This window comes from Oryza glaberrima, chromosome 5 (genome assembly GCF_000147395.1).
Source record: "Oryza glaberrima chromosome 5, OglaRS2, whole genome shotgun sequence".
In the NCBI taxonomy this organism is placed as follows: Eukaryota; Viridiplantae; Streptophyta; class Magnoliopsida; order Poales; family Poaceae; genus Oryza; species Oryza glaberrima.
This window is the reverse complement of record NC_068330.1, coordinates 22,293,968-22,320,725: the sequence shown is the minus strand read 5'-3', so window position 1 is coordinate 22,320,725 and position 26,758 is coordinate 22,293,968. Positions and strand designations below refer to the sequence as shown.

The following is a 26,758-nucleotide window of genomic DNA, read 5'->3' as shown; positions in this document are numbered from 1 at the left end:
TTGGTATTGGAGATTATGGGCCTCAGACAGACTCGACGTAAAGTGGAGGGACGGCTGGTGAACTTATTCCCTCACAATTTGTCGTTGAGTCTGAAATTCATTCAAGAATTGAAATACCAGGTATAGCTCATTCCCTACTAACACTATCGTGCCAACCTCGTTCTCTCAGCAATATAATGGCTGGTTTTGACTAACGAGGCGAGTGGGCCCCACATGTTAGCGACCAACTCGTTCCCTCTTGCCCCTCTCCCTGGAGCGAGGTGGCCGGCAAGAAGGGGGCTCCAGCGGCGCGCAACAGCGAGGTAGGGGCCACGACAGTCCACAGCTACTAGAGGATGCCCGACAAGAGGGGATATGACGTCAGCTGGGGCCATCGGTGAATGGAGGTGACGACGCGTCGACGATGACCACAAGCCTATTGAGCTTGAGCTTGACGACACTGTGTGCGTGTGGAAAGGAACGACAGGGCAAGAGAGGGAAGAGGGAGAGGCGTTGAACTTTGGTTGTTCCCTCTGTGATTTGGCGATGATGTTGGTGAGCAGGAGCACGACGAGGTTCTGATAGGCGATGAGGTGTGTGGGGATCCTGTCGGTGAGGCTGTTGCGAGGGACGTCGAGGACACGGAGGGTGGCGAGTCTAGCGAGGGAGCAATGGATGGATCCCTCATGGACGTTGTGGGATAGGTTGATGAGGCCGAGGGAGCGGCATTGCACGAGCACTGGAGATTTCGGACGGTGACAACATTGGCGGCAGAGAGGCGGAGGTAGGTGAGTGACTGGCTCCGACATGCAGCGGGGAGAGGCCCTAAGAGGTGGCTGAAGAGGTTGAGGTAGCAAATTGTCGGGGAGGCAAGAAAGACGGCAGGGATGAGCTCGAATAAGTTACTGGATTGGTCGAGACGGTGAAGGTGCAGGGGCAGGAAGGCCTGGAGGGCGCCAAAGAGGGAGTCCATGGGGAGGTAGATGGCGGCGACCGCGACGTAGTTGGGGTGACAGGGAACACCACGCCTAAGGTAGTAGTTGGTGGTGGAGGAGGACTAGGTGGTGAGAATAGAGTCGTGGTCGTGGGAGATGACGCCCTTGAGCACGAGAAGGGCAGCGAGGTCGGTGGAGGTGGAGGATGCCGACGAGGTGATGATGATGAGTAGGGCTACGATGTCCGAGGCACACTTGAGAGTCTGAGAGATGGGAAGAGAGGGAAGAAGGAGAGGGAGAGGAGGGAGCCAAAACCGGTCACTATACTGTCGAGGGACCAAAGCTAACACTTAGACATGGTATAGTGAGTGGGAGGATGAGATACACCTGGTATTTCGGTTTAGGAACGAATGTTAGACTCGACTATCATCAAGCGGAGCGCGTCCCATTGCAGCGACAGGCCGGAACGAGTTTTCCGGTGTCCGAGCCGCACATCGCGAGGCGAGGAGGAGCCCATGCCATCAGCGGGCGACGTCGTGGGCTGCGCGGAGCCATGGGCCGGTCACCGGGTCTACGGATCCAGTCGCCACCGCGCGCATCTGGCCTGGTCCCGCACCGCACCGAGTCCCGAAGAGATCACCACCACCTCGCGAGGCCAATGTGTCAGTCTCGCCGTGTCGGCATGTTTTGCGCGGCACACGCACCGCGATGGAACCCCACGTCTCCCGAAAGCTCGCGAGACAAAATACTCCTCCAGATCGAACCAGACCACTGCACCCAACACATCTCCCAGATCGGATGCTGCTCCTACCACGTCCGTGCAAACCGTCCATGTGCTCGCCTGAGCCCCAGGCGTGCGACGCAGCGTCGTAGCGCGGTGCAGAGCACGTGACGGCGCAGGGGAGCAGCACGAGTTCACAACGAGGAGTCCCAACATATTAGCATGGTACGCACTGAGGAGTAACAAGCTAGAAAAGCGGCCACCACCAACTACTACTAGTACTAGTAGCAGCATAAAAAACACGACACACGGTGAACAGTAACACAGATATGTCCGAAACACACACAAACTGCTACTACCACGAAAGAATATCTCTAGATCTCTCTTCACCTACGCATTTGCACCGGTACAAACAACACACCACATGGTATGTTGGGTAGCCACCGGCACACGAGGGAGAAGAGTTCGTCAGTTGAATAACAGAGAGAGTAGGCTACTACTGAAGGAGTACTCCCAGTACCACTACTGAATACACTGATGATCGATCAAAACCAGCAGGGGTGGCGGCACAGGCCGGAAAGCGCGGGCGAGACAAAGCACCAACGCCGGCAACGCCGCTGCATTGCAATGCCCACCAAACTCCGGCCGGCGCCGTGCGCCCCCACCACCGACGAGACGGAATCCACTGCCCCCTTGTGTGGCTCTAGATGAGATGGAACAGGAATGGTGCGGCGGCGAGGAGGACGGCGGTGGCGGCGGCCAGCTGGGAGCGCACCGGCGCGGCCTCGTTGTAGTCGGGGTTCATGGCGCCGGCCGACGGGCCATATGCGCCGCCAAACGGTGGGCTCAGGGCGCCTCCCTGAGTGCCGGTGGTCGATCCCGGGGTCGTGATCCCGGTGCCGGCACCAGCACCGGTGCCCATGCCTGCGCCGGTGCCGGTTCCTGTGCCAACGCCTGTGCCGGTGCCTGCGCCACCAGTGCCGGTGCCCACGCCGGTGCCGGTGCCGCCGGTGCCAACTCCAGTGCCAGTGCCGGTGCTGGTTCCGGTTCCCATTCCGGTGCCTACGCCGCTGCACACAAAAAATCAGACGTAGTAGTGAGCAAAGAAAGTAAGAAACCTCCTTTATAAATTCTTGAAGACATTGTGCACTGAAAATTCTGGACATGCTTAGACTGAAGAAAGCTAATCTGAGTGGAGTGTATATGCAGATACTGATGAGCTGGTGTGTAGGTGCAATGTACTTTGAGATAGGGTAGCGCGGCGGCCGGCAGACCCCGGCAAGCCGCTTTCATCCACAAAAGACGTTGCTTTAAGCTCCGATTAGAAGATCCGTTAAGAATGCCTTTTAATTTCACATGGACAAGAACCATATGCAAAGCAGCAAACCAGCTATGAACTACAAGTATCGCTAGTAGGAACACTACTTTTGCATGGAAAGATGCAACCTTTTGGTAGTACCGAACATTGTTTCAACTTTCAACTAGTATATTATTCCGGCGCTGCCAACTTGCAAATTTGCAACTCGCAGCATGATACACGGCTCTGAATATACGTATTGGTAGACGCAGAAACAGTATATACTCTTCTAGATCAGTGAGTTCTCGGTAAATTAAACAAATCTAACTGCAGTCAGTACGGCCGTGCGTGCTCACATAAAAGAATCTAGATTGATGCAAAGCATCAGGCCAAAACTGCAGATTGCCTAAGATACTCTCATTTCTTTTCCAGGTCCAAGAACTCACTAACCACAAACATTAACCATAGTCCATTAATCTGAACAAGAACACAAGAAAAAAGGATGTGAAAGAAGGGGAGGTTTTTTGGGGGAATGTACCTAGCGGTGGCCGGGTACTTGCAGGTGCCGGAGCTGGGGTCGGTGTTGGTGAGGGTGGCGACGCCGCCGAAGTCGCAGGTGGCGCCGATGGGGCTGTTCTTCTGGAAGTAGGAGTTGGTGGCGTAGGAGCAGTGCGCGACGATGGTGCTCGGCTGGTAGCACGCGCCGGACTGCATGATCTGGGTGCAGTCGGCGCCGCGCCAGCACGCGTAGTCGATGGCCTTCTGCATCGCCGCCGGGCTCTGGTCGGGCTTGCACACGCAGAACGCCCCATCTGCTCGCCGCCGCCGCCAAACGGGAACACAGGTTAGCTCAAATCGGTAGCTCAAAAGTTCAGAACTGAATGCATGCATGTCTCAAATCTGATTCAAATCTAGCACTAGCTAGCAGAGGCTCGGAGTGAATCTCTCCTCTTCGATGTTTCTACCGTGCACACGAAAAAAAGGGGGAAAGAGGCTATGCGCAAGAAATTGCAAGATAAACATTGAGCCATTGCTCCAGGCAAAGATTCCTACGAGCAACTACGTGCACGGTGGTAATAACAAAAATGGGCAAGAAACTCAAGAACAACTGAACAGACACGAGTTCGATTTGCTTGTCCCTTTCTCGCAGAGGATGCAGGTTTTGGGCTGGGGCCTCACGTACCTGAGCCTGTGGACATGGCCAGCAAGAGCAGCAGCAGCAACGGAATCGCCATGGCAGCAGCAGCAGCAGAGAAGAACTCGAGCTCTCTCTCCCTGCAGCGAGAAGGAGACCGGCCGGTGTGGGGAGTCGGGAAGGAAGGAAGGTGGTGTGAACTGTGAAGTGCAGTGCTGTCAACCTCACCGAGCCTCGGTGTCCTTTTTATCGGCGAGCACAGCCATCAGCCAGCCACACCGACCGACCATGAGACGAGACCCTTTTTTTTCCCTTTCTTTCTTTTATTTTTCTCTCCTCTCTCTGAACACCTCGTCAGCGTGGCAGCGTTTGTGTGTCACAGTGGTGCGTGCGTGACCGTGCAGGAGAGCCCCCCCCTCCCCCCCCCCCCCCCCCCCCCTTGGGCGAGGCGCCGCCGTGTCCGCATGCCAACGGCTTTATTTTTCTTTCTTCTCCCCTTCGCTGCTGTGTTGGGCTACTGGTAGTGCTAGCCAAGCCAAGGCGGTGAGGTGGTGACTCATCGTCCTCTGTCTCAGGGGGAAAGGAGAGAGAGAGACGGTGTGCGCACAATGCGCGCACGGTACAGCGCGCTGTCCAGCTTTGGCGTGGCATGGCATGGGAGACGATGCGGCGCGGCCCAGTGTTGGGGAGGAGATGGCCTTTTGGACAGGAAAAGGAGAGGGGGCTAACGTTCGGATTCTGGGGGACTTTATATTCAGGACTATTTAGCCTGTGTTTATATCCAAATTTTTAATTTTTTTTATCTCATCAACCTGTCATACACACATAACTTTTCAGTACCATCTTACCAATTTCAATCTAAATTTTCAACTTTGAAAGGAACTAAACACAGCCTTAGATCCATTGGTAAAATTTTTCACCATGTCACATCAAATGTTTGACATATGCATGGAATATTAAATATAAAATAAAAAATAACTAATTACATAGATTACGTGTAAATTGCGAGACGAATCTTTTAAGCCTAATTGCTCTATAATTTGATAATATGGTGCTACAGTAAACATTTGCTAGTGATGGATTAATTAGACTTAATAAATTCGTCTCACGGTTTACATGTGAAATCTGTAATTCGTTTTGTTATTAGTCTACCTTTAATACGTCAAATATGTGTCCGTATACTTAAAAAAAATTGGCCAAAGAACTAAACACGGCTTATGTATTCAACATTCGATCGTCTGTTTTATTAGAAAATTTAAAATAATCACATATAAAATATTATTTATATTTTATCATCAAATAATTAAAAATAATAATTACAGGAAGTTAAATGAAAAAGAAAAGTTGTATAAAAACTAAAAATATTTTTTTAATGAGACGAAGAAGTATATTCTAGAAGCTGTGTATATTCGTGTATCATTCCGACAAAACTTACCCAGTGTCGGATTAAATAACGGATAGGTTCGATCCGGGAGGAAAGGCAAAAGGGATGTGTGTTCTAGAGAGGTGATGATGGAGATGGACCATTAGCAGGTCGGCTACTTAGAGAAAGTTAGTATAGTCCACTGCTAGCTTTTATTTATCTATAGCTAACTTAATAATCAATTTATATAATAGTTGCTTACTATACTATTAATATATGGTCTCATCAGTCATACACACACTGTGTTTTGGAGTCCGTATTGCAGCTGGCTGTAGCCTGCTGCTCTTCTCTCTCATAATTTATCTCACTAAAATATATCTATAGCTGGCTAATAGTCTGTTACTGTACATGCTCTTATATCTTTTATATCTTTTTGAAAGTTTTGTTTTACTTAACTCTACTTCAGTGTTCCAGAAGGCAGTATGCTAATGGGTTGAAAATTACCTAAACTTCTTTGAAAGAGTTTAAGATTCTGAATTAGTTGGCTGGTAGTAAAAGCATATAAGAATAGAAAAAACTGAACTTTCATATATTCTGATTTATAGTTCATTTTCTAAATTTTACATCTATATAGATTCCCCCAACAGTCTCTTAGATTAAACGTTCTAGTAGTAACACAGTTTTTAACTATAGCAAACTGTCTCATTTTTTAGAATCGTCTTACGTGCACAATGAAATATTTTACTTCCAAATTTGCATTTTTTTTTACCACACTATATTAGTTAACGTGGCAAGGCAGTACTCCCTCCGTCAAAAAAAAAGACAAACCCTAATTTTCGTGTCCAACGTTTGACCGTCCGTCTTATTTGAAAAAAATATGAAAAAAATTAAAAAGACAAGTTACGTATAAAATATTAATCATGTTTTATCATGTAACAATAATGAAAATACGAATTATAAAAAAATTTCGTATAAAACGGACAGTCAAAGTTGGACACGAAAAATCGGGGTTTGTCTTTTTTTTTTTTTAAGGACAGAGGGACTAGAGATGTTCGGCAAGCTTGGCGGCAGCAGTTGCAGTTGCAGCCCACAACTGTCTTTGTACTTGAGAAACTATTCACGCACAACCCAACCAGTTGAACAACATAATGTTACCATGTTAGAGGGTGTTTAGATACAGGGTTGTAAAGTTTTAATATGTCACATTAGATATTATATAGGGTGTTCAAGCACTAATAAAAAAACTAATTATAGAATCTATCAATAAACCGCTCGACGAATTTATTAAGCCTAATTAATCATTAATTAGGCTTAATAAACCGCTCGGTGTCATTAACAAATGTTTACTGTAGCACCACATTATTAAATCATGGAGCAATTAGGCTTAAAAGATTCGTCTCGTAAATTAGTCGCAATCCGTACAATTAGTTATTTTTAGCCTATATTTAATATTTTAAATAGATGTTTAAACTTTCATTATAACAGGGTGTAAAATTTTGAAGTGCGTTCTAAGCCCTTAGTAAGAAAAAATCATGCGAGGTGGAGTGGTCTCATGGTGTGGGAGTGTTCTCCAGCCATGCCACCTCGGATCACATGGCCAGAATGTCCACTCTGCTTTTAAAATAGTAAGATTTTAGAGTGTGTGGATTTCTTTAAAAACTGTGTGGGTGGTTTTGGAAAGGTGTAAAAGCAGGATTGTAGTTACCTTGAATTTTTAGAATTCCATACACACATAATTCCTAAACTTAGTTATTTTGATACTTGAGGTAAAACAATATACAAATCTAGAGAGAGAATGAACACAAACGAAGATCTGCATGAGATTTGAGCCCACGCTACATTCTTGCAAAATTACTATGAATTAGACCATCCCACATGTAATTTTTAGGATTTGTAGAAACCTTTGGTCAAGCCCATCCCGTAGTAAAATCTCAAAGTCTAATGAGCAGGAGCTGTTTAGATTGATGTCATTTCTAACTATATTTTTTTTTGGCAAAGTTGTTAAATGTGCATATATTTAGTTTGTTGCCAAACTTTGGTACTATATAAGAAATTTTGGTAATGCCAAAATTTGGTAAGGTTTATTTTGGCTATTAATCTTCATCAGAATATTTCTGAGTAATCTTGTGAAAACGTTAGATCTGGGCCTACTCTGCCCAACATGACCCTTTATATTGTGAAGTCCATTCTTAAATGGGCTTCCGTTTGACAACACCCATAAGGCCCCAAAATTCATCCAGGCCGGGAGCAGTGGTGGGCCGGTGGTGGTGGGCCTCCACTCCTCCTGCTCGATTTTTATCGTTGGTGGCCGAATGCTGCTCGTCTCCCATAGCCTGCGTGGTCCAGCTTCCCCTCCCCTCGGGTTTCCGGCGTGCTAGGGCTCGGCCGCGGTGGCGAAGGCGAAAGGGAGCTCGGGGATGGAGGCGGCCGCCGACGAGGAGCAGGAGGGGATCTCCGCCCAGTCGCCGGCCCAGGCGCCGCCCTCCTCCGCCTCGTCCCTTCCCAAGGTCCCGCCCCGCCCTCCCCCCCTTTTGTTTTTTCTTACGAACAAGGGATGCGCATGACTGTTATCTGAGGTTGATGCTTTCTTGTCCTTGTCGTGTGTGCGCTCGTTGGTGTACAGGAGCAATCGCAGGTGGAGCTGGAGCTGCGGGTGCTTCAGGCTCTCGAGTTCTACCCTCCGTCCAAACTGAAAGGTTAAAAATGCTTCGCCGTGTTATTTCCTTTAGCTTCCCATTCTGGTGATATGTTGTTTCGCGTGCTCTGATGTGTATTTAGTTTTTGCTTGATCTTTTGTTTGCTGATATGATGCCTTTTTTTCTTAGAGAAAGAGAGAACAGCTCTATGTGACTATGTGTGAGGTTGGAGGTTGGATCTTCCGTTTTGAAATCGCATTAACACATTTACCGTGGTTAAGAGTGTGCGAGGATACGTGATTAATTAGTTTTGGAATTATAAGCCTGCCACTGTCAGTTTGGATAGTCTTGACAACAGTTGTAATAACACCTAAAAGAGCAAAACAATGAATATGGCATCCTTAGTACTCCATCATTTCTGTTCCTGCACATAACACAATTTGGGTTTACGGCTACAAGTTTTGTACATTTGTACATATGAAGGAATATCTAGTTCGCTCCCGCCCACTGCACCGCACTTACAAATCCCCTTTTTTCTCAATGTTACTGTTCAATGAATTACATAGGTAGGAGTTTATTGTTGATATTCAACTAAGGTAGGTAGAGTGGGTCCCCCCCTCATATAGTGAGAATAATTTGGACCTCTACACCGATTCATGGAAGTATTAATTAAGTGGGTTATGCATAATTTTTGTGGGCCTCGTCCTCTTCTTAGGAAACCATGCCTCGCTTCTATTTTGAAAACCAAAAATTCATGAAGTTGCTTGTTTCGTTGGTTTTGCTGATAAATGCCATAATCAGGTCATCTTTGATCAATTAAGTCGTCTTTGATCAATTAGATTTTGAGTTTACTATAAAATCCTTGTATGGCTAGAAATTGCTAATCAACTATTCCATCCGTCCCAAAATATGGGGACCTTTGTTGCTCGAACTACAAGGGTCCCAATAATTTGGGATAGAGGGAGTATAATCTAATATTAACACATGATTATATTTGAGCTCTACTGCACAGCTAGTTATAGGAGTGCTTATTTAGGTTCTTAAGTAATGATGACCAGTCTGGGAATGAGTAACCTTAAGTGTACCATCAAATACTAAGTTTAATAGAATGCAATGAAGGTTATAAGAGCAAAGCATTACTGAGTTGAATAGGCTAGAATGTAATACTAAGGGCCCCTTTGAATCGTAGGGTAGAAAAAACGGAGGAATAGGAAAAACACATGATTCTGACAGGAAATGAAGTGTAAAACAGAGGATTGCAAAACACAGGAAAAACACAGGAATGATCGTTTGATTGGAGCGCAGGAAAAACACAGGAATCGGATGAGAGAGATAGACTCAAAGGAAATTTTCCAAGAGGTTGGAGCTCTTGCTAAATTTCCTCTAAAATCCACATGCAATGTGCCATTCCATAGGAATTTCATAGGATTTGGAAAGCTTCAATCCTTTGAATCAAAGGGCCAAATAGGAAAATTTTCTATAGGATTTAAATCCTATGAAATTCCTACATAAATCCTTTGATTCAAAGGGGCCCTAAGTCTGCAGCTTGAGTTTTCTGTTTCTTTCATGGGGCTGAGAAATTACGCTCTGCAAGTCAGGTTGCTAATGCACACACTTGATTCAAGCAATTCCATTTATGGCTAATTGTTTTAATGTATCCATGTTGATTATCCGTTTATTGTCACCTCAAATCTCATTAGTATCTGCAAATCTTTGTAGCATTCTATGTAATGAAACTCGATCAGTTGAATGATAAGTAATTTAGGTTACATATTACATAAATTGAATTTCCAGTTTTCCACAATGACTTTTTGTTGTGGCACGTGCATAGCTTCCACACCATTACTGTGGGGTACGGTCCACATTTTAGGAATTTCCTAAATTTAAGAGATCTTATTTCACCAGACGATACTGTAAATTAGGAATAAATCATAAAATGTAAAACAACATGTAGGCTACATAACTTAAAAAAAAACTCAAAATGTTAATTGAATTGGAGGATGAACCATGGTGTTTAGTGGTCTTGCAGCTATACTGGTCGTTATTATAGTGTTTTCTGGCGGTAAGTGCTTGCTTGTCTTTGATAACCAAATGCAAAGTCATCTCTATGTCATGATGCCCTGTGATATCATATGCATCTCATGTCTTGTGTTTTTTGTGAACTTAGTAGTTCTTTGTTGTATATTTTTGGGCTTTAGTTTGAAGTGATGGCTGGCCTTTATTGGTTTTGGCATTTTTTACTAAAATTGTTTTGTCTTTTGTGAACCTTGCTGCATACAGCTTGATATGTCTTGTGAAGGATGCCTTTTGCTGTTATATGCTAATAAATCTGCTGTACTTTATTTTGTAGGCATTCATCGTCACTTTGTTATCTATGGTCTAATGGAATACTTGAGAAAAAGGTGACTATATGTTCAATTTAATTTCTGTTCTATGAAATCTCTGATCTGAACTGACCATCTTTAAATTCCTTCAGTCTTGATAGACAATTCTCTGCTGATGAAGTTTTACAACTACTGGACCGATTCTTCAACCTAGAAATGCTGGTAATTTGAAATACCAATAATCTCTTTCTCATTTCTATGTCTCTACTAACTATGAATTTGTGTTTTCTATTTACACGGAATTAATTAGATTTCGATCTATGGATAAGTTTACGACTTGTTTATGGAGTCTGGACACACTTTTGATGCGGTCTGAAAAAAATGCAGAAGCCAGAGGACGACGAGAAGGATAACTTCACTCAAGGAGAAGAATTTTCCTTACCTGAAAGTTTCTTTAACAAGGACGAATGATAGCCCAGTAACCCTGCAGTGCAACATCCTTCGTAATTTAACAGAGGGTAAGCACTAGGCACCATACATTGTCGCTCACTTGTCCTGCCAAATTTTGTACTCCCAAAAATATAGCAACCTTCGAATCTGGATAGGTATCTTGTCTGGTCCTAGATTCTTATATTTTGAGACAGAGGTAGTAGTAGGCTGGTCCTAGATTGTTATATATTTTGGGACGGAGATAGTAGTAGGCTGGTCCTAGATTGATATATATTTTGGGTCGGAGGTAGTAGTAGGCTGTTGGTTTTGACTTACATACTATATGATTTTCCGCATTGCAGGTACTACGAATCTTATGATGTTTCCAATGATTCTCTTGCGTAGACATCTCTTGACGGCACACTTCGAACTGAAAGAACACATTTTGCTCGGCCGTGTCTTTGTGTTAGTGCTTACGGTGACTTGTACAGCTTCTGTTGACTTAGGATATGCAGTCAATGGTACGGGATCTCAGTACCCGTTAACTATCAGTGCCGTTTCTTCGCTCTACTACCATTTAATCCGTTTTTCCGTTGCGATGAGATTTTGATGCTGCGTTGCAATCGTGCCTTTCCGTTGCTGAAAAATGGAGCAACCATCGTACCATGGCTGGGCTGCTTCGGGTGGGTCTAGTGATGAGATGCGAGTCCAGCACGGCACGTAATTCTGCCGGAAAAAAAAAAGGCCAAACCCATTGGAACCCACGGCAGGGCCAGCCGCCGATGAAGTCCACGGATGCCGACCAACCAGTCGATAAACCCCGAGCGGAAACCCAAGGCGGCCCCACCCGTCAGCGAGCGAAACCGCGGCGCCGCGACGTGCTGAGACAGGCCGGAGCACGTGGGGCGCAGCGTACTCTGCCTTTCCCTTCTCCCCTCTCCCCTCCGCTCCTCGATGTGATTTTCCCCGCCGCCGCTGCCGCTGCCGCCGCGCCGATCTGATCCGCAGAAATGCCTCGTCACCACCACCACGACCCGCCTCCGCCTCCGCCCGCCTGCTGCTCCTGCTGCTGCGGCTGCGACGGCGGCTGCTACCCCGCGCCGACCAGCTACTACTACCCCGTGCCGCCCCCGCCCCCGCCCGCGCCAACCTCCGCCTCCGACCACCTCCTCCACGCCATCGCGGCCCATCTCCTCCTCGGCTCCGCGCCCCCGCCCCCGGCCCCGACTCCCCCGCAGCCGCAGACCCAGCCTCCGCCGCCGCCGCCGACGCTGCCCACCGCCGCGGCGCACCACGCGTACCACTACCAGTACCAGTACCAGTACGAGCAGCCCAAACCCGATCAGTATCCGCAGCCGCAGCAGGCCAACCCGTCGGACCACAGCCACGCCGTGCTCCACTCGCTCCTGCGCCGCGTGGCCGCGCTCGAGTCCACCCTCCCGCGCTGCTTCGCCTCGCCGCCCGTGCCGCCCCCGCTCCACCGGAACCCTCGCCACCGCCCCCGCGCGGCCGCGCACCGGGAGGAGGAGGACGACGAGGAGGAGGAGGAGGAGGAGGACGAGGATGCACCGGCCTCGCTGCCGCCGCCGCCACGCCGTGCGCGGGCTCCGCCTTCACCAGCGAGGGAGCGGGCGGCGCGGACGATCCAGGCGCACTTCCGCCGCTTCCTGGCGCGGCGGTCCCGCACGCTGCGCCACCTCAAGGAGCTCGCCGTCCTCCGGTCCAAGGCCGCCGCGCTCCGGGGCTCCCTCTCCGGGCGAGGCAGGGTGGGCGACCCCGCCGCCATTTCTGAGGCCGCCATGGCCCTCCTCTTCCATCTCGACTCGATCCAGGTGATGAGAACCCGTACCATGGGCATATTCAATTAGGTAGGCATTCCATTGGAACGGTGTTCTGATCTTGGGTTTTCTGATTAGGGCGGTGACCCGATGATCCGTGAGGGAAAGCGCGCGGTGAGCCGGGAGCTTACCCGGATCTTGGAGTTTGTTGATAAGGTGCTAGTCAAAGAGCATGGGGAGATGGCAATGAATGGCGAATTGGATTGTAAAGACTACCATGAAGGTTGCAATGCCGCATTTGCGGCTAATCCGTCAGCGATGAACAAGAAGAAGGTAAGTTTCTGTGGTAATGGTAAAGTCCAAGAGCTGCATGATGAGGCTGAGCAAGAGCATGGCAGTGATGCTGATGAGAGCTCTGAGACCTCGAGCTCTGCTGAAGCTGAGGCGAGGAAGCGCTCAAACAGTAAGAGGGGTGCTCATGCCAAGCCCAGGCTTGCGGCGCCAATGCCTGTGTACATGGAGCCGAGAAGGATTGACGAGGAGAGGAGATAACCTGTGGTTCGCATCCTGCGATGCAATTTGAAGTTTAGAATTATGTGGATTGTCATGGTGTTTTTACATTCCTACCGTTGTTTTTTCACTGATATTTCCTGAGAAGAGGTTAGAACTTTTCAGATGGTAGAGTTTGTGCTGCAGCAATGATCTTTGGAACTAGGAGCCTTAGCCTGCTGTATGCTCAAATTCCCTGTGTGTTCATTGCCTTTGTTGCTGGGTTATACAATTGCACTGTTAGCTTTAGCATCGATAATTCTAGCTTGGATCATTTTGTGCACTAAAGATACCCTGCTTGATGTCATCATGTGGGATCTTGAATTAATCTGTCAATCATGTCCATTTTGATTAATCGAAATTCCCTGTGCTGCAGTTTGAACTTCAGATGTTATTTCTAGCTGAAGAAGACCACTCTTCAGTACTACTTTGACTGAGTTTGTATCTTTGTTTGGCAGCTAACTCATGAAGAAAATCACACATTAATACTACCTTGACTGAGTTTCTATCTTTGTTCGTTGGATAACTCATGTTGATTACCATTCGGCTGTCTTGGTTGTTTTAAGTTTATTACAACGTGGCTTCTTTAATTGTTTCCCCAGAATTTGAGCCATCCACCAATTTATTTCTTCAGTCAATGTTGTTTTCCCTGTCTTTTGGTATCTGTTTGATGAATGAAGCCATACTTCACATTTCAGATCTTCAAGTGAATTTCATCATCATACTTCACATTTCAGATCTTCAAGTGAATTTCATTTGGGGCTTGCTATTGCCTTCTGTTGTTTTGGTTACACCACAAATTTCAGCATACATTACTTGTAAATTAGTGGTTATGGAGGACCTGAAAGAAAATCAATAATGGTTGCTGTGGGCACAAAGTTTACAATGTCCTGGAGCTGTCATATTAATTCAGTACTAACCCAACTGATTGCTCCTCGCTTTTGACTGTCCTGTGGCTGTGATGCCACGGGTGATTGGTGACTGTTCCATCCAGGCCATGCCTTTTGACTGTCCTGGATTGCTTATTTGCTGTACAGGGTTGGATCACTTTGGCTGGACCGGCAAAAGGAACATGCGTGTTGCCGGGCTAAAGTGTCAGACACCACATATTGTATCAGTTCTAGGCCTTTCCAACAGGCAACTCCAATGGCCGTACTCTGTACAGGTTTGATAGAACAGTGAATGAAAAGTGCCTGTTACAGTTAGGACGTGTGAATTTTACCTTGTAGTAAAGGTGGTGAACTTTTTATGCGATCTTTAAATACAGAAAAGAAAAAAATGGTGGGGATTAGGTATGGTTTGATATTGTTTTTTTGCGGTGGCAATTGCGGAGGATAGGTGGCTCTTTGAAGTTTGAACCGCCGGTGAATCAATAAAAATGGTACTATATTCAATAACAACGCTAATTTTGCTTGCTTGGCTGTTTTAGCTCTGATTCGTTAAGATTAATAACATGTTGTCCTGGAGACACTTGAACGAATGTTTTACATGTTTTTGTACATATTTACACTCATCTCTCGTCAGTTAGAGCAAGTATAAAAGTAATCTATAAACCGGCTAAATGCTGAGATGAAGGAGAGAAGAGAGGAGAGAGAGGAGAAGCGGCTATAAAGTTACAGCCGGCTTGGACAATAGAACCAATAAACTCTGTGAGAGAGACAAGTGGACCCTATATTAATTGTAAAGAGTTCACTATTATATGGGTAGGCTAAAAGAATGCTAAAAAAAATCTTATAGTTAACAGGTCGGCTGTATTATTAGCCTTGCTATTACGTAGGGCAAGAACCTAATTTACTCTTTTCTTGATGTTGGTTAGCCTTTCGTAATTAGCTCAGCATAGGGAAGGAGCAAGCAAAATGACCGAAAACCTAACCAAACTGATCCCGGTCTGTGATTCTTACTAAGATAAATAGATACGATCAGTTCGGTCATTACACTCGGTTAACTACTTAATTGAACTGATCGAAATAATAGCTAGAAGCCTATTAAGGATCATGTACGATTGTGATTTATCTGTTTTTTTTTTCTCATAAAACTACCAGATGTTTCAGTCATGACTGAAGACTAAACCGAGCTAACCAAAAATCAAATTCCCCGGTCTTAAACTGAATTATTTGCAATGTATTTCAGTCCTCAGTTTCAGTTCACCAAAAGTTAGAGTTTAAGAGATAATTCAAGAAATGTTATTGACAAGCGTCTAAATATAAGAAATGCCATCAACAAACGTGAGTTCTAAGAAATGTTACCGTACAAACGACTTTGTCTAAAAATGTCATCGTCGCTAGGGTTCTATCCATTCCGCGTCGGTAAATACATTGTTCATCCTGTAGCACTAATGGTGCGGTATGGATGGAATCCTAACAACAATGGTATTTTTAGATAAAATCGCTTATACAATGGTATTTTTTGGAACTCAAACTTGTCGATATTATTTCTTGGATTTGGACGCCTGTCAGTGACATTTTTTAGATTATCTCAAAGTTTAAAGCAAGTGGTGGTGTGTTTTGTTTTCCCTTTTTCTAACAATAACCTTTCCGAGTTGTATTGTTGTAATTTTTTCCCGGCATATCGATATGAAACATACTATCTCGTGCTATTCGTTATTTTTTTAAAAAAAGTTCAAAAGAACAAACCAAATCTGCCAAGCGAATGAGCATTCTAAATGGACCTTCAGCTAGCAGCATCAGTGCGGTGATGAACACTGCCATTCTGATGGACCTTTGGCGAGCAGCATCCGTGCGGTGAAAACTGGCCCTCCGTTTAGTTTTCTCCCTGCAGCCTTCACGTAACCGACTGTAGCGAAATATTCTGTCGGCATTGCGTTTCCGCTTTCGCGGTGAACTGGCCCGGACCCGGCTGTGTGTGTCATCCCGGCCCCGGTCGAGTTCCCCGTCCTCACGGCGTCACGGGTGTTGGGTTCCTCCTCTCCGCGTACGTACTAACCCCCGTACACGCGCGCGCACGGGGAAAACTGCCCGTCTCGCTTCGTTTTTTCCACCCGAAATTTAGTTGGGAAATCGGGGATCCCGCGACTCCGCGAGCGACCGAGCCATCACCCCATCAGCCCGCCCATCACCCAGCAGCCGTTGCTTGTTTTTCCAGCTTCCTCATGCACCTCACACCGCTGCCTTTAAAGCCCACCTCCCCCGCGCCGCGCGTCCCCGTCTCATCTCATCATCATCATCGCCCGCGGCCACCAGTCAAGCCATCGCCTCCACCACCATCGCCGCGCGCCGTCGTCTTCTTGAGCTTGGCTTCTTTCTTCCTCTCTCTCTCTCCCCTGACCAAGAAGGGCCGCCGTGGCCATGGGGGGATTGGCGCCGTCCGCGCCGTGGCGGTGGAGCTGGAGCGTCGCCCGCGCCGTCTTCTTGGCGTCGCTGCTCGTCCTCGCCTCCGCGCAGCAGCAGCCGCGCCCGCCGCGGGCCCCGGAGATGTCCGCCGTCGACGTCGACGCGATCCTCGCCAGGGTGTGCGGCGGCGGCTCGTCCAGGCAGGCGGCGCCCGTGCCGCCGCTGCCCCTGTGCCACGAGCTCATGCGCCACCGCGGCGGGGTCAGGCGCCACCACCGCAGGCCGGCACCGCCGCCGGGACGCGACGAGGAGGTCGACCTGCGCTACGGCGTCGCCAAGCGGCTCGTCCCGACGGGGCCGAACCCGCTGCACAACTGAGGACGCCGGCGACGGCGAGGCGTTGGTCAGTTCTTGCTTTCTTGGACACATCGGCATGCAGCCGGGCTCATCATCCGTCGACGTCGTCCTCTCTTGTTCTTGCTTTCCGGGTGCACTTTCTTGGAGCTCGGAAAGGACTTACAATGGAGGATCGATGCTTACTACATCAGCATGGCAACAATAACATAGATAGAATTGCATGTATAGGCTAGTTCTTCTTCTTCCTCCTCCCAATTCTTGGCAACATCTAGTACCGTGTTTCTTGTAGCTTTCTTGGCCTGCATTTCTCAATGCAGAAAAAAGAAAAAAAATTGGAAGTTCTTTTCTGGCAGCAGTGACGTCTGTATACAATTTGTCATTTCCATAATCCATCTCTTTCTCCCTGTGGCTGATGGGCTGGACATCATCAATGAGAAGCCAAAGGCATATCATCTTCTTTTTTTCATCTCTTTACCCTGTACATGAGAGTAGTTCATGAGGTCATGCGTGTGTATATATCCTGCTCTTTTGCTTCTGATCTGATGATGATCACCCTGTGGTCGGCGTCGCCGTTGGCGTCGCGGCGCCGAGGAGTAAATGGTGCTCTGCCTCATCCTGTGACGGAGAAAAGGTTGGAGAAATTAATGGCGGCTCGTCGTCAGTTTCACCCCTTCGCATTAACTCTCACGGTTTTGACCTGCCTTCGTATTTACTGCTCCAGTTTTTATTTTACAGCCTGCAATCTGAACCCTTCTTCAGTTACAGGGAGTTAACGTACTCCAGTAAAATTTGTCACTGTTGGTCGTTATGTTACCGTTCTTCAGATCTTTTGATGGTAACTGACTTAACTACCTTTGCCTGACAAGGATGTCAGTTCTGACTTCTGAGTTCAGAGTTCAGACAAGTCCAGCGAGCGTGTGCAATGAGCTGTGCTAATTTTGGGGACGTTTTGATGGTTTTGCTCACTAGGAAAGTGGAGTAGGAATCGAGGTTTACACATTCTCAGTCTGAAAAAATACAGTTGTAGTAGTAGTGATTGTGTGCAGCTTTGTACTACTATTTCTTCACAAGTTCGGAATTGATGTGGAGCTAATCATGTTTGTTTAGGGAAAAGAACATGTATAAGTCACAATTAGTAGTGCAAAGGCATGTAAAATACAGTGATAAGTGATTGTGTGCATCTTTGAACTACTATTTCTTCACATTTTCAGAGTTGATGTGGATCTAACTATGTGTCTTTAAGAAAAAATCATGTACAAGTCGCTGTTAGTAGTGCAAAAGCGTGTACTATCTGAGGAAAGTGATGGAGTGGGCACTTAGATCAGAAGTTGTATAACGCGTTGGTTAGTGGTTATAATGGGGTTAATGTCTGACGCGTGAGGATACAGAAGATGATGTACTTTGGCTTGTGACGGCTCATGGATGCGGACCTTCTGCATTAACTGAACTTGGCTCGATCTGAACAAGGAATTATTACTCCACAGACACCGTGCACAGCATTCTAATCTTGTGCTCTCTAAATGCTAAACTGAACCCCACCACCCCCATTAAAATGACAAACATGAATGCCTCTCTGCTAGCCCGGGCAAGAGAAATTCTCATAGGGCCTTCTCAATCTAACTACAAAAGAGCGTAGTCTGTAATAAAATTGTGGAGGTGAAGCAGGGTCAGGAACAACAAATCTCTTTATAATAAACAAATCTATTTTGCAAGCTCACGGGTAGTTCCTATGAAGAATTGAACTAATGACGTATACAATGCTTGAATTATCGACATAAATGCTACATAGTGAGCGATTTAAACCTGCTCCACATCACTAGTTAATTTTTTAATCACTTCAGCAACATCACTCTTTTTTAGATAGAATTGAAACCGTCTTTTTTAGATAGAATTGAAACCGTTAGTTGGACTTTTCTGAAGTTGTAGCCGGAGTCATGCCAAATAGATCAGACCCAGACCCAGTCATAGAGAATCATCAGATGTTCAGCTGAGTTGTAAACATTTTGGCCTCTTCTATAGACTGCAGTAAGGTATATACAATATAATCTTGGATAAAGGCTAACTACATACTTCCTCCATTTCACAATGTAAGTCATTTTAGCATTTTCCACATTCATATTAATGTTAATGAATCTAGATAGATATATATGTCTAGATTCATTAACTTTAGTATGAATGTGGAAAATGTTAGAATGACTTAAATTGTGAACGGAGGGAGTACAGTTTAGTAGTGTTAACCATGTACAGCAGCAACAAGCTCATCTCAACACAAAACTATGAACAATACATCTGCCAGTATCTCTCCGTATCATCGCTTTCTGCCTGAAACTGTCTTCTTGACAGCACCAACTGAAACCAAGAACTCGTCCAGGGATGACAGGGTCTTCATGTCATCAGGGGGGAAGTAGCTCGCCGCCTTGCCCATGAGCGAGGCAAAGAGGAGTGAGAGGCCGGGCGATGCTGGAGATCGCTCGGGGAGGAACTCATCTAGGAAAGCAAAAGCAGCCAAGAAGTCGGACCGGCTCGCGTTAATCGGAGCTGCGAAGTGAGCTGGGATTATCCTCCTGAATGGCCAGTCTGCAGCGATCCTGTCGACCCAGTCTCTCACCTGCAGAGGCAGATGATTTCAAATTTTCAATGGCTTGACATTGGGAGAAATGTATGGGAAGTGTGAAATACCAAAATGCTAGTTCAAAAAATTAAGATTTTTTTTTATTTTTTCAAAATAGAAATATCAGAAATACTACTTGGTGGGATCTCAGGTCATTCCACTTCAGCACTTCAATGGTATATAAAACTTGCAAGTCAGCCAGTGCAATTTTTTTAGATAATGAGTCAGCCAGTGCATAAATTATGGTAGCACATAGGAAGGATGCCTAAAGCTGCTTCATATTCTAGTCTGGGCATGCAACTTTTCATGATTGACTCATTTACATACACATTGCAGGTTTGCAACTGAAAAAGGAAATGCTTCTGACTAGAGGCAGCTTGTAATGACAAGCTGAAGATATTGACACCCAAAGGATAAAATGTGTGGTCGTAGCGTCCCGTGGAAAACATTCAAGTTGTAATTCTAAGTTTTATGAATCCTATAGATCAAAAGCACAGAAGGTAATGTTCAGCCAGGTTCAGCAGATACTAGTGTATTATAGTTTCCATTCACCACATGAACATACCTTCTCTGGAACTTTGCTGAAAACAAGTGTCTTCACAATTGGGGAGACAATCAACTTCTGAGACATTTGAGCAAAACTTGCGTTTGGCTCCAGAAGATTTGAGGGACCAAGAAACAATATTTGCAGTACCATTCGCTCCCATCCTGTTGTTACACCAACAAGGTTACTGCAATGTTCCAGTATTATCAATTCAATGCGGAAGATATATGACCCTATTCTATGAAAAGAAAACATTATGCTGTAATTTTCATCAGATGCTTATGCTTTGAGCAGAAAATTAAATGTCTGAGGACAAGCAATAATCTTTGGCATTACAGCGAAGACGAAAAAAACTGAATATCAGCATTGAGGATAATACAGAGTAAAGACCTCATAACCGATATGGCGATATAGTAGGCATATGGAGTCCATGGGAATACCTCAAGCCCTTACACTGAAGCTTCACAGAGAATGGAATTGCCAAATGAGCTTCGCAAGGATTTTTTTTAGAATGTCATGCAGCAAACCAAAGAAACAGAAACAAAGCAGTGAACATTACGATTTTGTTTAACAAAGATCGTTATGCACTCCAGACCCAAAAAAGATAAACAGAGGCTGGTGCATACCGATCTAGTGTGCTACAACACTATTTCTGCTAAACCATGAGCACTATATTTCACTAGTTTCAGTCATTTTTGTTTCTTAATGAGCACTACTCTCTTCTTCTTAATGAAAAGCAGGAACTCCCCACCCTTTTCAGAGGTTACATTAAAAATAAAGTGATTCTTGTATATGGCATGGCACTCATAGCCGCAATTAGACAGTACAGATCAAACTCACTACAATCACCTTTCTGACGGTTCAGCTTATTGTCCACAACTGGTTCATCTGGGACCTCTTTTCCTTTGCTCAAAATCTTCACTGCCAAGCCGTTCTTGGCAGATGCCAGCAACGACTCTTTGCTGATACACTCAGGTGGCTGCCGAGGAACAAAAATGACGGCATCCGTCACCAACAATGTCCGCGAAGGCTTGTGGTAGAATGCCACCTCCACATAGGGTCCAATCCCTGAAATCACCAAATTCACACCATTGCACACAGCTATAAAAAAAAATTGCATCCATTTGCTGATGAAATAGAAGCTCGAATTGGTTGGTGACAGTGACGCTACCAACTTCAGGCGAGCTGAGCATCTTCTGCTCGATCTCGCCCGCCCATGGGGTGTCGTCGTCCTCGTCTTGGAGGGGCTTGGCCCGGAAGATCCCGAAGAACTCCAGCGGCAGGTTGATCGGCCAGCTCCACTGCCTGGGCGCCACCCATATCTGCGCCCTGGGGAATTTCCTGGTGAATGGCCCGAAGAAGACCTTGTGCTCGTAGGCGAAGGTCGGCAGCACGATGTGCTCCACCGGCGCGTCGAGCTCCTTGAGAAGCTGCACGGCGGCGACATGAGACGAGGCTGAATCGGAGGAGACGGGGGAGATCGGGGATTGCTTGCCTGGATGCACTCCTTGGTCGGCGCGATGGGGGCGTGCACCCAGAGGCCGCCGGACTTGAGCTTGATGACGGTCATGCGGGTGTTGGTGGACACGCTGCTGAACCCCAGCGCCTGCTCCTGCTCGAACAGCCATATCCTCCCCTTCACCGCCTGCTTCGTTCGACGCCATTAGACACGCGCCGCCGCCGCCGCCGGAGAACAGAAGGATTCAGGCGGGGTTAATTACCTCGGTGCGGATGGTGCGGCGGTTGAGGAACGGCCCGAGCGGGAAGGGGAACCCGGTGAAGTTGAAGTAGAACCGCTCGGCGCCGCCGCGTTCGCTCGTCGTCTCGGTGGTGCCGGTGGTGGTGGAGGACGCCGAGACGGCGAGGCGCAGCCGCGTCGCCGCGCGGTGTGAGTATGACGACGGCACGGCTATCCCCCGGCGCGGCCGCAGCGGCTGCGGCGGCGCGGTGGATGCCACGGCGGCGGCGGACGCGGCCATTGTCGCTAGCTGGCTAGGCGCGTAGGCCAACCAACTCGGAGGAGTTCGCGGCTGGGAAAATTCGGGGAGATGTGGTGGTGCTCTGGGATTTGGACGTGGGGTACGACGGATGGCTGGATGGGATGACACGTCGCCGTGGTGAGTGGCTGAGAGGCGCCGGTGACGATGGACGGCGACGCCGCGGTCCACGGATTGTTCTACAGCCTTGGGAGTTGCGCTCTAGGGCCTCGGCGGCGTCTCGGTCGGAAGCCTGGCCTGGCCGTCTCCCGGTCGCATTCCACCGGAAATCCAAACTAACTAACTAACGAATGCGCGTGAGCGCGTCCATCGCGCGCGTGAACGTTTTCAGACCACGTCGCGACCAGCTGTGGGATTAGGTTCAAGGTTTAGGATTCCGGATGTGAATGAGGAGACAAACCCGTTCGTTTTCACTGCAAAAACTGAATAAAATTTTGGATATTCGTATCACGCTTTTCAAAATATTAAACGGTACGTTTCGTGCGAAAACTCTCTATATGAAAGTTGCTCTAAAATATCAAATTAATTTATTTTTTAAGTTTGTAATAATTAAAACTTATTTAATTATACGTTAATACCATCACGTTCTACGTAAAACACTTAATCTTCATTGTTATTCTTTATCTTTATCTTCAGAAGAAAAAAACACCACATGGAGAATTGGGCTTAGAGAAATGGTCTGGAAGGCGGAGGAGGGGTGGTTGGCGAGACTACACCGTGATCACAAGAGACGCGCGGTTGATAGCAAGTGGTGAGCTGGTGCTGGGACTGGGACAAAACTAGACGGGCCACACTGACAGGTTGATGCCTTTTGGCGCCGGCGAGGGCGAACGGCAACATGGAGGAGGGTAGCGGTGAAGAAAAGAGCTGACCTGGTTGCTTGATCGATCTTGTCGGAGGAAACTCGTCGAAGGGAGTCCATCCCTGTCGCATAGGTCAAGTTTAGGATAGTTTTAGTAACTGCGCATGTAGTTTCTACTATAATCTCTAGTTTCTTAGGCTGCGTTCGGATCGGATTGATCTTGACTTGGCTACTTCGTTACTAAACAATGTGTTTTTTAAAAAACTTTATATATAGAATTATTTCTAAAATTGATCTCAACTATGCTACTTCGTTACTAAACAATGTGTTTCTTAAAAAACTTTATATGTAGAATTTTTGTAAAATCAAATAAATATAGTTTTCAAGATTATAATAGTCTATTATTTATGTCCAAATGATCCGTCATGTTTCACGTACCCGAATAAGCTCATCAACGATATCTGTTTTGGACGAATCCTAAGGGTTTGTTCGGGAGGGCTGGTTCCTAGCTCCCTCCGCCTCGTTTTTCACGCGCACGCTTTCCAAACTACTAAACGATGCGTTTTTTTAAAAAAAGTTTCTATACGAAAGTTGCTTAAAAATCATATTGTTCCATTTTTGAAAAAAAAGCTAACACTTAATTAATCACGTGCTAACTGACCGCTCCGTTTTCCGTGTGCAGTGTGCTGGTTGGGATCTAGCTCCAGCGAACACACCCTAAATAATTTTAGCTACAAAATTTAGAAAAATAAACTACTCCAATAACCAAAGCTCTGACGCTCCATTTTTTTTCTTTCAGATGTTCCCCAGTTGTTTTCTCATATTTTTAGCTCCCTATACAAAGCCGTAAGATCCTCTGTAGTATGAAGTTGTGTTTAGTTTCTGAAATTGAGGAGAAGTTTAGGAAAAATTGGTACTTTGAAAAAAAAGTTAGAAGTTTATGTGAATAGGAAAGTTTTTGATGTGATGTGATGTGATTTGAAAAGTTGGAAGTTTAGAGCAAATTTGGTGTGATCTAAACAGGGTCTGAGTATCACTGGGACAGTGAGAGGTACTGGGACGATCCTGAATTCCTGATGTTGCCACAGCGTGTAGCCATGCAAAAGTCGGACGCGCCCAAACTTCGACAGGTGCACACATCGGCTCATCCCAGAAGGTCAAACTTAACGTACGGATCATTGGATAGATAATTGGAGTAGGTTGGTTCTATGATCGATCGACCACTTGGTTGGAGACAGATGCCTTGCAACGATTTATAATTTCCAAATAGTACATACTCCCCCGTTCCAAAAAAACCAATATAAAAGGAAATTTGACCTCATATAGTATAACAAATTTAGATAGAGGTTTAATTCATTATACTATAGGAGGTCATATTTATTTTTAGGTTAAGTTTTCTTTTGATGAAGTATAAACTACTACTAGAAATCAAGAAATACACACCAAACTTGCTGGGATAATACAGCACATGCATATGCTGATATGCATGGAAAGTAACGTGCAGATGTCAAACTGGCTGCTTAGTTCCAAATCGTGACAAATCTAGTAATCACAAGGAAAGGATATGTACATATACTACACATCACACCGAAAGCGACACAATTACACACAAAAAAAGCTGTAAATAATTCGTGTTCACGATTCACGAACCATGAAAAGACAGCAAGCCTAAGCTTAGGTAAAGCTACTACACGACGACGACACGCGACGCGTGCGTGCTACTGTTGCTGCACGCGCCGCCGGAGGCCGTCACTCGCGTCGGTCAGGTCAGCCGCGCACCACGCCGACGCCGACGCCCGGTCCCATCCTCATGGCGCCGGCGCCGCCGCCGAACCCGACGCCGGCGCGCCCGGCGCCGACCGCGACGCTGCGGCTCCGCCGCACGTGCGGCGGCGCCGCCACGGGGCCGAGGCGCGCGTCTTCGGCGCCGAACTCGCACGGCGCGTCCTCGTCGATCCTCCCGACCGCCACGCTGCGGCTCCTCACCGGCACGGACGTCGCCGCCGACGCCGACGACGCCGCCTGCCGCTGGGACAGCGCGCGGACGAGCGCCCCGACGTCGTCGTCGTCGCCGCCGCCGTCAACGCCACCGCGCCGCGACCGCGAGCTGAACGTCGCCGCCTGCATCGCCCCCGGCGCGAACCCGCCCCGCCCCATGGCGCCCGCCGCGTGCGTCGGCATGTGCCCCGCGCACGCCGACATCTTCCGCACGTACGAGTCGCACGCCCTCGACAGCGCCCGCACCGGCGCCCCCAGCCACCTCCCCAGCTTGCTCCCTGCCCCTGCCTCCTTCTTCATCTCCCACTCCTCCTCTTCCTCTTCCTCCTCCTCCTCCTCTCCGACGACGGCTGCGGAGGCGGCGATCGAAGTAGACAAGCAAAACGAGGTGACGATGATTGATCAATCCAATACCGATTGAATTGCCAATCGCTTTACGGGTGCCGGTTTATATTAAACCGGACGCGGCTGGACCGATCGAACGATCGGTTCGCGGAAGGTGTGGCTGCTTGCTTTGAACCAGTAGCGCGCTGCGCCTGCGCGCACACACCAACTCATCATTTTGTAAGGGAAATACCGACACACACAAACCAGTACAAGGTCAATGGAAACCGGGAAGGAAAAATTCAGCGACCGTGAAGCGAATTATATTGTTGCAGCCAATGGGCATACTCGCTGAGGCAGAATTCGTCAAAGTCGCACGCAGTTTTGCTGGTAGAGATGCACGTCTCGGATTGGGGGCAACTTGCTATTCGTGTAGTGGTAGTAGTAGGAGTGTTAGCCTGGCCGACCGGGTTGTAGTACAAGTATAGAGCAGAGACAACTGTATTTTGATTTTTGCATGTGCAGCTGCTCACCAGGAGGGATTATAAAAACGAAACTGGGTTTCACACACACAAAACGTTTAACGTGCACGTTGGTTTTATGGTTTTGTGTACCACTTGGCAGGATTGATTCTTGGAACTTGCAGTGTGGATATCATCACCGTAGTCTACTACTGGATGCTTAGAGCAGGTACAATAGCTCTATTAAACCGGCTCCAAAACCTGCTAACCAGCTTAATCAGTGATTAAGGAAAGAAATTCGTCAATAATGAAACAAGCAGGCGCTTGTTTTACCGCCAGCGCTTGCACAACACCCGAAACCATATAGCCCGCATGCAGCCAAAAGAGGTAATAAAAAATATATTATGTGGTCAACAACTGATGTATCTATATAAGTATTTAATGTATGTATGCTTTAACCAAGGCAGCTTATAGGTAACTTGTAGTTTGCTTATTGTATGAGTTAGCTCTACTTGACATGACAAAATTTTAGAGCTTGCTGCTAGCTGCACTATTGGCCTTGTTCTTATGGTGGTGTTTGGATCCAAGGACTAAATTTTAGTCCATGTCACATCAGATGTTTGACACTAATTAGAAGTATTAAACGTAGACTAATAATAAAACTAATTGCATAAATGAGAGCTAATTCGTGAGACAAAATTTTTAAGCCTAGTTAATCCATAATTAGCACATGTTTACTGTAGCATCACATAGGCCAATCATAGATTAATTAGGCTCAATAGATTCGTCACGCGAATTAGTCTAGGGATATGGAATGGGTTTTATCATTAGTCTACGTTTAATACTTCTAATTAGTGTTCAAACATCCGATGTGACAGGGACTAAACATTAGTCCCTGTATCCAAACAGGGTCTATATATCTTCTCCGACGGTCATGGGCGGATCCAAAAGAAGATTTAAGAGGGGACTTATCTCCTTCTTCCTTCTTCAATCTCCCCTACTCTCATTTTCTCTTTATTATTGCCCTTTCGTCTCCTCTTCTATCAATGGTGATCTAGCGGGGTAGGGGGACTCGAGTCCTCCCAGCACCCACGCTCGATCCGCCCCAATCGACGGTAGGAGCGAGTATTAAAAAGTGGATAGGTCTAAGTGTTTAGATGGAGAAGAAAGAAAGAAAGGAAATGGGTTGTATGCATAAGAGATGAGCCATGTATTCATGATGTAGTAC

General features: G+C 46.8%; 6 protein-coding genes across 6 annotated transcripts; 3 read left to right on the top strand and 3 right to left on the bottom strand.

Moving 5' to 3' along the window:
- Positions 1 to 1,880: 1,880 nt before the first annotated feature.
- Positions 1,881 to 4,456, bottom strand: LOC127773324 (PLASMODESMATA CALLOSE-BINDING PROTEIN 3-like). The gene is made up of 3 exons (XM_052299381.1): positions 4,116 to 4,456; positions 3,471 to 3,744; positions 1,881 to 2,705 (listed from the first exon to the last, which is right to left on the bottom strand). The coding sequence occupies exons 1-3, from the start codon at positions 4,165 to 4,167 to the stop codon at positions 2,339 to 2,341; spliced, it is 693 nt and encodes a 230-aa protein (XP_052155341.1). The 5' UTR covers positions 4,168 to 4,456; the 3' UTR covers positions 1,881 to 2,338.
- Positions 4,457 to 7,751: 3,295 nt separating this feature from the next.
- LOC127773325 (uncharacterized) lies at positions 7,752 to 11,367 on the top strand. Its single transcript, XM_052299382.1, has 6 exons — positions 7,752 to 7,937; positions 8,054 to 8,126; positions 10,417 to 10,468; positions 10,543 to 10,612; positions 10,778 to 10,908; positions 11,182 to 11,367. Exons 1-5 carry the CDS (start codon positions 7,848 to 7,850, stop codon positions 10,859 to 10,861), a joined length of 369 nt encoding a protein of 122 aa, XP_052155342.1. The 5' UTR covers positions 7,752 to 7,847; the 3' UTR covers positions 10,862 to 10,908; positions 11,182 to 11,367.
- A 129-nt stretch (positions 11,368 to 11,496) lies between these two features.
- On the top strand, positions 11,497 to 13,533 carry LOC127773323 (formin-like protein 5). Its single transcript, XM_052299379.1, has 2 exons — positions 11,497 to 12,651; positions 12,736 to 13,533. The coding sequence occupies exons 1-2, from the start codon at positions 11,830 to 11,832 to the stop codon at positions 13,147 to 13,149; spliced, it is 1,236 nt and encodes a 411-aa protein (XP_052155339.1). The 5' UTR covers positions 11,497 to 11,829; the 3' UTR covers positions 13,150 to 13,533.
- A 2,637-nt stretch (positions 13,534 to 16,170) lies between these two features.
- On the top strand, positions 16,171 to 17,204 carry LOC127774659 (uncharacterized). The gene has a single exon (XM_052300938.1). It carries the CDS (start codon positions 16,452 to 16,454, stop codon positions 16,812 to 16,814), a length of 363 nt encoding a protein of 120 aa, XP_052156898.1. The 5' UTR covers positions 16,171 to 16,451; the 3' UTR covers positions 16,815 to 17,204.
- Positions 17,205 to 18,781: 1,577 nt separating this feature from the next.
- On the bottom strand, positions 18,782 to 21,999 carry LOC127775090 (uncharacterized). The gene is made up of 6 exons (XM_052301400.1): positions 21,670 to 21,999; positions 21,444 to 21,593; positions 21,120 to 21,378; positions 20,798 to 21,016; positions 19,970 to 20,112; positions 18,782 to 19,401 (listed from the first exon to the last, which is right to left on the bottom strand). The coding sequence occupies exons 1-6, from the start codon at positions 21,925 to 21,927 to the stop codon at positions 19,102 to 19,104; spliced, it is 1,329 nt and encodes a 442-aa protein (XP_052157360.1). The 5' UTR covers positions 21,928 to 21,999; the 3' UTR covers positions 18,782 to 19,101.
- Positions 22,000 to 24,269: 2,270 nt separating this feature from the next.
- On the bottom strand, positions 24,270 to 25,442 carry LOC127774871 (uncharacterized). The gene has a single exon (XM_052301165.1). It carries the CDS (start codon positions 25,043 to 25,045, stop codon positions 24,515 to 24,517), a length of 531 nt encoding a protein of 176 aa, XP_052157125.1. The 5' UTR covers positions 25,046 to 25,442; the 3' UTR covers positions 24,270 to 24,514.
- Positions 25,443 to 26,758: the final 1,316 nt, after the last annotated feature.

Bases quoted from the DNA above. Each gene is read 5' to 3' on its own strand.
- LOC127774871 (XM_052301165.1), bottom strand. From the start codon at position 25,045: ATGAAGAAGGAGGCAGGGGCAGGGAGCAAGCTGGGGAGGTGGCTGGGG.
- LOC127773323 (XM_052299379.1), top strand. From the start codon at position 11,830: ATGCCTCGTCACCACCACCACGACCCGCCTCCGCCTCCGCCCGCCTGC. The intron at 12,652-12,735 runs GTGATGAGAACC...TTTTCTGATTAG, and splicing joins TCCATCTCGACTCGATCCAG to GGCGGTGACCCGATGATCCG.
- LOC127774659 (XM_052300938.1), top strand. From the start codon at position 16,452: ATGGGGGGATTGGCGCCGTCCGCGCCGTGGCGGTGGAGCTGGAGCGTC.
- LOC127773325 (XM_052299382.1), top strand. From the start codon at position 7,848: ATGGAGGCGGCCGCCGACGAGGAGCAGGAGGGGATCTCCGCCCAGTCG. The intron at 7,938-8,053 runs GTCCCGCCCCGC...GTTGGTGTACAG, and splicing joins CCGCCTCGTCCCTTCCCAAG to GAGCAATCGCAGGTGGAGCT. The intron at 8,127-10,416 runs GTTAAAAATGCT...TTTATTTTGTAG, and splicing joins CCCTCCGTCCAAACTGAAAG to GCATTCATCGTCACTTTGTT.
- LOC127773324 (XM_052299381.1), bottom strand. From the start codon at position 4,167: ATGGCGATTCCGTTGCTGCTGCTGCTCTTGCTGGCCATGTCCACAGGC. The intron at 3,745-4,115 runs GTACGTGAGGCC...GGCGGCGAGCAG, and splicing joins GGCCATGTCCACAGGCTCAG to ATGGGGCGTTCTGCGTGTGC. The intron at 2,706-3,470 runs GTACATTCCCCC...TTTTGTGTGCAG, and splicing joins AAGTACCCGGCCACCGCTAG to CGGCGTAGGCACCGGAATGG.
- LOC127775090 (XM_052301400.1), bottom strand. From the start codon at position 21,927: ATGGCCGCGTCCGCCGCCGCCGTGGCATCCACCGCGCCGCCGCAGCCG. The intron at 21,594-21,669 runs GTAATTAACCCC...CGAACGAAGCAG, and splicing joins GCCGCACCATCCGCACCGAG to GCGGTGAAGGGGAGGATATG. The intron at 21,017-21,119 runs GTAGCGTCACTG...TGGTGATTTCAG, and splicing joins GCTCAGCTCGCCTGAAGTTG to GGATTGGACCCTATGTGGAG.